Raw genomic sequence first — 8,728 nt, 5'->3', positions numbered from 1 at the left:
GGGGGGGGGGGGGGGGGGGGGGAACAACCACACATTTGGTGTCAGAGCGAGGTGAACACACTGATGTGAGTAGACAAAAAACAGGAGCGAGATGCTTAGCAAAGGGAAGGAATTTGGCAAGCAAGGGTTAGTGGCAGGATTTGAACTCAGGTCTATCGCTCATCTACTGCTCTGCCTTCCAGACACAAGATGGCTTCTCTAAGGAGTATTCTTTTTCAGGCTTTCTTGCCTACCCATTACAGGCACAACAGGCCCTCTCAAACCCTCCCCACATCAGTGAGTTTGATGACACCCCATCTGCTCTTCTGGGAAGCTCTGTCTTTTATCTTCTCCCTGTGCTTCAGGCAGGAGCCTTCCCAAAATCCTCTGTGCCACTCAACATGGAGACGGCTTCAGGTGGTCCAGGCCATCAGGACTGTGAGTTCTCTCTTCTCTGCTCTTCTTCCAAGGTCCCCCGAGTTTTGCCAGTAGGTTCTGCCTGGTGTTGTGTCCCCCCAAGGTCACTGCAGCACCCTCCACCCAGGGCTCAACTTCCCCACTTTGGGGACACTCACCTGCATTTTCTCCAACATCTCAAAGAACTCCGCCGACTGAAAGACACAAAGAGGGTGGGGAGAGAAAGATGGGACATCAGCCAGGCAGTCTGCAGAGAAAAACCTCCTCACCAACCATCTGGAAGCTTAGCCCAGGGCTTCCCCGGGGACAAAATTCATTTGGATCAAGAGTGAAGATAATTTGATTTTGCCTTTGCGGGGCTGGAGGACCAGGCCACCCCATACAACAACAAAAAATAAAAAATACTGGGCTGGAAAATGGCCATGGAGAGAGCAGCCCCTCGGTCTCTGTCAAAAGAGAGGAGCTTGTAGGGCTCCTGGAAAAAGCCAAGTTCCCCAAAATGCCTGTCAGCCTAGGATTCAATCTCCAGCAGGATTCACGTTTGGGATGTTTTCAATCCAACAGTGTGGGGCTAAGATGTCCGCCACGAGCAGTTTTCCAAACATTGTGCCAACACAGCCCTTCTAACTTCTTCTTCAAAATCTAACTTGGAACTCCAACATACAAAAACAGTAAAAGTAGAGCCGTGCTGGCCAGGGCAGCCTTGGGGCTTGCGCAATGGATGTGCCACCGCTGCCTGCCCCTGTCCCCTGCCCCCAAGGCACCTCCTGGGGACCTTAGAGCTTGTGAAGCAAAGCCTGAAAGCCATTGAATGGTAACCTCCAGGGGCCTGAGTGGGTTGTTTTAAAAAACTCAAACTACCTAAGTCCAAACCTTTAACCTACTTTGGTGCGACCTTTGTAAACTTCAGGGAAGACAAAGAGCAGAAAAACGGAAGTGGAAATGGAGAGGTGAGGGGCTGAAAGCTCTACCTTAACAAAACCCACACCAGAAGTTTCCCCACTTCCCATTCTGTGAAAAGAGCCATGCTTTCTTATCCTAACACCACTGCCCACATCTGGGCACTGGCAAGCCATGAGTTAATGAGTGTCCGGAACAGACAGTTCCCAGGTGAACAGGAGAGAAAAGAAAGCAGTGATAAGGAGAACCATGTATGTCCCTGTCACTTCTTCAAACACTCTCCCTTCCTCTGCGGGCGCCAATGGCCAGAACTATCTGGATTCCCCGCTGCCCTCAGACTCCTTAGTAGAAAGCCTCCATGGGAGGCACCCTTGTAGAGTCACCTGGGGAGACCTAGCCCTGCTGTGGGCTCTAAATAAACTCTCCCAGGCAAAAGCTGGCCTGTCAGAGGCAGAGTCTTTGACCTCCAGGGTCTCAAAACCCCACATGTGAATGTACAGGGTTGAGGACAAGCTTGGGGCACCCACATCCAACACCCTGGACCAGAGGCAGCCACCAAACACCCAGCTCCCAAACCTCTCCTTTCACTTGCTCTGTGTGTTCTTACAAACTCCAGTCTCCAGGAGACCAAGATGACTAGACACAAAGAACTTGCACAAAGCAGTAAGGCTAGAAAGACAAACAGAAAGACGACAAGGGCGGCAGAAACAATCAACATGCTAAATACACAGACCTTTGACCCAGCAGTTCCACTTCTAGGGAGCTATACTGTAAGCATACTTGCACATATGCACAAAGATAGATCCAGCAAGATCACAAAGATAGAGACAATAAGAAGTTCATTGCAGCATTGTCTGTAACAGTCAAAAACGGAAACAACTTAAATGCCAATCTATAGGAAATTGGTTAGAGTAAGCTACATTCATAGACTAAAATACAAATATTATGAAAACTCAAATTAGATGACTTAGATGAAATGGTGAATTTCTAGAAATATACAAACTATCAAAACTGACTCAGGAAGAAAGAGAAAATCTATATAGAAAATCTAAAAACACCGAATAAATAGATTGAACTAGTAATAAAAAAACTACCCACAAAGGCCAGCCCAGATGGCTTCACTTGTGAATTCTACAATTTAAAGAATTAATATTAATTCCTCACAAACTCTTCCAAGAATAGAAGAGGGAACACTTCCCAACTTATTCTATGAGGCTAGTATTATCCTAACGCCAAAACCAAAGACATCGCAAGAAAACTACAGATAAATATAGCTTATGAACATAGATGCAAAAATTCTCAACAAAATAGTAGCAAACTGAATCCAGCAACCTATAAAAGGAATTATACATCATGACCAGGTGGGGTTTATCCCAGTAATGCAAGATTGGTTTAATATCCAAGAATCAATGAACATAATACACCACATAAATAGAATAAAAAACAAAATCCACATTATCATCTCAATAGACATAGAGAAAACATTTGACAAATCCAAAACCCTTTCTTGATTAAAAAAAGAACACTTAACAAAGTAGGGACAAAAGGGAACTTTCTCAACATGGCAAGAACCCACAGCTAATATCATACTTACTAATGAAAGACTATACTTTGCCCATAAGATAAGGAACTAGATAAGGATATCCACTCTCCCTACTTTTATTTAACATCTGCACTAGATGTTCTAACTAGAGAAATTAGGCAAGAAAATGATACAAAAGGCATCCAAACTGGAAAGGAAGAGGTGAAACTATCTCTATTCACAGATGACGTGACCTTATATATAGAAATTCTAAGGAATTCACTTACAAAAAACTTCAGAATATAATAAATGAGTTCAGCAGGGTTGCATGATATAAGATCAATATACAATAATAAATTGTATTCTTATACCCTGTCAATGAACAATCCAAAATTAAAATTAAGAAAGCAATTTCAATTACAATAGCATCAAAGAGAATAAAAATACTTAGGTGTAAATTTAACAGAAGAAGTACAAAACTTATACTTTGAAAAGTACAAAACATTGACAAAAGAATTAAAGGGGTTCTAAATAAATGAAAATAAATGCCATGATCACAATTCAAACAGTCAGTATGATTAAGATAGCTGTACTCTCCCGTTGATCTACAGATTCAATGCAATCTCTATCAAAATCCCAGCTGGATCCTTTCTAGAAATTGAAAAGCTGACCCTAAAATTGGTATGGAACCTCAAGTGGCCCAGAATAGCCAAACCATTCTTGAAAAAGAAAACGAAAGTTGGAGGACTCATACTTTACAGTTTCAAAATATTACAAAGCAAAAGTAATCAAGATAGTGCAGTACTGACACAAGGACAGACATATAGATCAATGGAATAGAATTTGGAGGCCAGAAATAAATTCATGTATTTAGGGCAATTGATTTTCAACAAGGGTACTAAGATCATTCAATGGGGTCCTTTCAATGAGTTGTGCTGGGAAAACTGGATAGCCAATACAAAGAATGAGGTTGGACCCTCATCTCAGACTGTATACAAAAATTAAGTGTAAATGGATCAACAACCTAAATGTAAGCGCTAAAATGATAAAAGTCTTAGAAGAAAACATTGGAGTAAATCTTTGTGACCTTGGATTTGGCAATGGATTCTTAGATATGACACTCAAAACATAAGCAACAAAAGAAAAAAAATCAATAAATTAAACTTCACCAAAATCAAAAACATTTGTACTTCAGTGGACACTATCAAGAAAGTGAAACGACAACCCACAGACAAGGAGGAAATATCTGCAAATCATATATGTGATAAGAGATTTGGATCTAGAATATATAAAGAATTCTTACAACTCAATAAAAAAGATACCTCAACTTAAAAATGAGCAAAGGATTTGAATGGACATCTCTCCTAAGAAGATGTACCAACAGACAGCATGCACATAAAAAGATGTTCAACATCATTAGTCACTGGGAAATACAAGTCAAAACCATAATGAGAGACCACTTTACACCCACTGGAATGGCTATAATTAAAAAGACAAATAATAACAAGTGTTGGCGAGAATATGGAGAAATTGGAACCATCATATACTGCTGGTGGGAATATAAAATGGTACAGCCACTGTGCAAAACAGTTTGGCAGTTCCTCAAAAAGTTAAACATGGAGTTACCATTTGACCTAGCAATTCCACTCCTAGGTATATACCCCAAGAAAAGTAAAAATATATGTCCACACAAAAACTTGTACACCAATATTCATAGCATTAATATTCATAGTATTCAAAAAGTAGAAACAACTCAAATGTCTATCGATTCATGAATAAAGAACTGTGGTACATCCATACAATAAAATAGTATTTGGCCATAACATAGAAGAATGAAGTACTGACACATGCTACAACATGGATAAACCTTGAAAATATTATGCTAAGTAAAAGAACCCAGACACAAAAAGCCACATATTATATGATTCCATCTCTATTAAATGTCCAAAATTGACAAATCTATAGAGACAGAAAGTAGATTTGTGGTTGCTTAGGGATGAGGGAAATGGGAGATTTCGAAGGTGATACTTAAAGGGTACAGGGTTTCTGTTTGAGATGATGAAATGTTCTAAAATTGATTGTGGTAATGGTTACATAATTTTGTGAATACACTAAAAACCACTGAATTGTACACTTTAAATGGGTGACTTTATAGTACATAAATTATATCTCAATAAAGCTGTTCCGAAGAAACACACTATGCAGCCATTCAAAAAGAAAGCAATAGGTCTATATTGTTTACATAAGATGCTTTCCAAGACAGGTTAAGTGTGGGGGTAGGGGGAGAAGCAAGTCAGAGAACAACACCTAGAATAAGATCCCATTTTATAAAAACAAAACCTAAAGTTACCTATATGTATGTATATGAAGGTGTGAAAATTAAGTTCACGAACTCATCCTAGAAAAAGTGCTACATACCTCATTATTGAATATCACTACGGTCACCTTTGAAGCACTCCCCTTGGGAAGCTATGCACCGACACCAGCACCTAGTCCACCCTTCAAAGCAATTTTGGAACTCTTTTTCTGCAATGGCCATCAGAGCTGTTGTCATGTCCTGAATGTCACCAAAATGTCTTCCTTTCAATATTTCCTTTATCTTTGGGTAAAGAAAGAAGTCATTGGGGGCCAGATCAGGTGAGTAGGGAGGGCATTCCAACACGGTTATTTGTTTACTGGCTAAAAACTCTCACAGACAGTGCTGTGTGAGCTGGTGCATTGTCATGATGCAAGAGCCATGAATTGTTGGCGAAAAGTTCAGGTTGTCTCACTTTTTCACAAGCCTTCTCAGCACTTCCAAATAGTAAACTTGGTTAACTGTTTGTCTAGTTGGTACAAATTATAATGAATAATCCCTCTGATATCAAAAAAGGTTAGCAACATCATTGCAACAAGTTCACAAACTTAATTGTCCGACCTCGTATAACTGCATAGGAAATACCATGGAAGAGTATACTCATACTGTCAAAAAGTGATTCTCTGGAGAAGGGGAGAAAAGTGGTGAAGGAGGTTTTGCTTTATATACAGCCTACTCCACAAGCAGGTGGACCTACATTACTTACATAATTAAATTTCAAACAAGTAAGTTTTGTAAAGGGAACAGAAAACTGTGCAAAGGACACGAACAATTTGCTCAAGGAGAAAGACAAAATGGCCGATAAACACAATGAACATGTCCAGCCTCCCTGGTTATTAAAGAAATTAAGATAAAAAATAACATCTTTCATCTATCAGATTGGCCAAGATTAAAAAGAAAACCCCATGTTGGCAAGGATATGGAGTTAAGGACCCAGGAACAAGAGAAGTGTGCACCTGGTACACCTTTCTGAAGGGCAATTTGGTACTGTGAGTCCAAAGCCTTAAAAACGTTCACATATTTTGGTCCAATAAACCCACTCTAGGGAACTTACTCTAAAGCAATATTTGGGCAACTACATAGGATACGTATACAAGCATATTCGTTGAAACAGTGTTTATAGGCAAAGATGTGCCAACAGCTAAAGTATCCACCAACGATGGAAAGAGGAAGTATTGCATGGGAGTATGCCCGTACAATAAAATACCATGAGAGGCGATCTGTGTTAATTCTGCCAGCGCAAAGATTCACACTGCGTGGGTAAATGAGGAAAATAGAGTTTAGAACATGATCCCCTTTTTTTTTTTTCAGTTAAATGTAAAAAACATGTTTGGAGATGGATGGATGGATAGATAGATAGATAGATAGATAGATAGATAGATAGATAGATAGATAGACAAAAATGCACATCACCCATCCAGAGAAATAGATCTTGAAGGATATGTGCCAAAATGAGTTATGGGTTAAGGATAAATTTTTCCTTTTTGCCTTTCAGTATTTTTTAAATTTTCTACAATTACGTTATTTTTTGCAATTAACGTTTTTAAGACTTCAGTGCATAAGTGGAGGCTTCAGCATTCCTTTCTTTGCTTCCCCCAACCCCTGCAACAGGCCCTCTCCCCACCTTCATGACAGGGTGTGTTCAGGGACACAAGGACACAGCCTTCAGTGCCCAAAGAAAATCCCTGGATTCAGGCCAATTCATGTCCAAGTCTAACCTTAGTTCTGTGTATTACAGACTAACAGGCTCTCTTGAGTCACCCCCAAAACCAGCTCACACTGTTATCCATGCAAACCAGCAATCAAAAAATATTTTAAGTGTTTTTAGACAATGCCCTTGTATTGGTTAATCAGTTCACTCCACCTGAATAAGCCCCTGCAAGGCATGGACTTGACACTGGGAGTACTAGGCAAGAGCCCAGTTTACAGAGTACTTGATCTTCAGTATGAGACAAAGCTGTTCTGGGTTATGTGACAGGTGACCAGTGCCACTGTGGTCCAGAGAACACATAAAGCACTTCAGACTAGGAGGTCAAGTGTATTGGTTCTCTACTGCCATGTAATAAATTACTCCAAAATTTAATGACTCCAAACAATGTCTGTGGGTCAGGACTTCAGAGTGGCTTCGTTGTGCAGTTCTTGCTCAGGGTTTCTCAGGCGGTTGCAGTAAGATGTCAACAGCAGCTGCATCATCTGAAGGCTTGAGTGGGGTTGGGGGATCTCTCCCAAGTTGGCTCCCTCCTGAGGCTGTTGACAGGAGGCCTCAGTCCCACATCACATGGGCTTTTCCATAGGCTGCCTGAGTGTCCTCAAAACATGGCGGCTGACCCCCCCTCCCCCGCCCCGGAGTGAGCATCCAAGAGAAAAACCACAGAGGAAGCAACAGTGCCTTTTATAATATGACCTAGTCTCTGAAATCATACACCTTCATTTCCACTTTATCCTATTCGTTAGAAGCAAGTGACCACGACCAGCCCACACTCAGGAGACGGGGGGCAGTGGGGGATTCGTTTCCCCAGCCCGAGGAGAGAAGTATCAAAGAATGTACGGGCATAATTTAAAACCACCACACCAAGGAACGTTTCTTGCAAAAGGTGGAATCCCAGGCAGACCTTAAAGAATAAATCAATCACTTGATAAAGAGGGGTGAAGAGGGCATTACAGGTAAAGGTGTGGACAAAGGTGAGAAGGTGGAGAAGCATGATGTGTATTCGATGACCGAGATGAGTGGATCAACCTGCCCAAACTGAGGCCTCTGGGTCAACATCCTGAAGATCAGAATGGAAAGGAGGGCTGGGCCTAAAGGACCACAAATGCCAGGAATTCAGGCTTAATCCGGAACGCAGTGGAGAGCTACTGAAGTGTGGGGTATAGTAGAAATATACAGGAAACAACAGAGTCCAGTGGTCAAAGCCTTTGAGGACTGGCCACCTGCTGCTGCCTAGTTGTGTGTCGTAAGGCATGATACTCAATCTCAATTCCCTCACCTGGAAATGGAATAAAAGAACCTCTGTCTTTCAGGACTCATGTGAAGATGAAGTGAGAACATGGACAAGCAATGCCCAGCCAGGGCATGGTCCACAGCGAGCGTTGCGTTCGGTAAACAGCAACTACAGAAGAAACTATTAGAAAGCTCCCTCTGCAAGCGGTGTTCTGTTGGGAGATGGTCTAGTAGCTTTAGAATAGTTTGTTTTTCCTGATTTAGGACACTTAGCTTTTCTTGACGCCATTGGTCTTCCCAGAAACAGTGTGTTTAAATTACTGTTAAAAATGGGTCTGTGGGCCGGCCGAGTGGCACAATGGTTAAGTGCTGGCTTGGGACGCCAGAGGACCCGGTTCGGATCCCACATATGAGGGCCAGTGACACTGCCCTCTACAGCTAAGATGCTGAACAACAGCGTGAGCGGCTAGCAGCCATTGTGAGCTGCCAAGAGCCGCCGTGAGCAGCCGTCCAGAGATTGGCGACCTATCTGCCTCACCCAGGAAGAGCGCAATGATGGTGCCAACTTGGGCCAGTGAAGCAACGTCCTCCACAACTAGACTGAAGAACAAAA

The 8,728-nt window shown here is 41.7% G+C and overlaps 1 protein-coding gene across 8 annotated transcripts in view; it reads right to left on the bottom strand.

The window, feature by feature from the left end:
* The window catches only part of RAP1GAP2 (RAP1 GTPase activating protein 2), a 194,863-nt gene that overhangs the window by 29,671 nt on the left and 156,464 nt on the right, over positions 1-8,728 (bottom strand). For all 8 annotated transcript variants that reach the window (XM_019650494.1, XM_019650493.1, XM_019650498.1 and 5 more), the window contains one exon: positions 555-590. In XM_019650494.1, coding sequence (XP_019506039.1) covers positions 555-590 — 36 coding nt within the window. The remainder of the gene's footprint in view (positions 1-554; positions 591-8,728) is intronic.

Source organism: Hipposideros armiger, unplaced genomic scaffold, assembly GCF_001890085.2.
Source record: "Hipposideros armiger isolate ML-2016 unplaced genomic scaffold, ASM189008v1 scaffold_141, whole genome shotgun sequence".
In the NCBI taxonomy this organism is placed as follows: domain Eukaryota; kingdom Metazoa; phylum Chordata; class Mammalia; order Chiroptera; family Hipposideridae; genus Hipposideros; species Hipposideros armiger.
The sequence above is the reverse complement of the archived record's forward strand: the minus strand, read 5'-3'. Positions and strand labels throughout refer to the sequence as shown.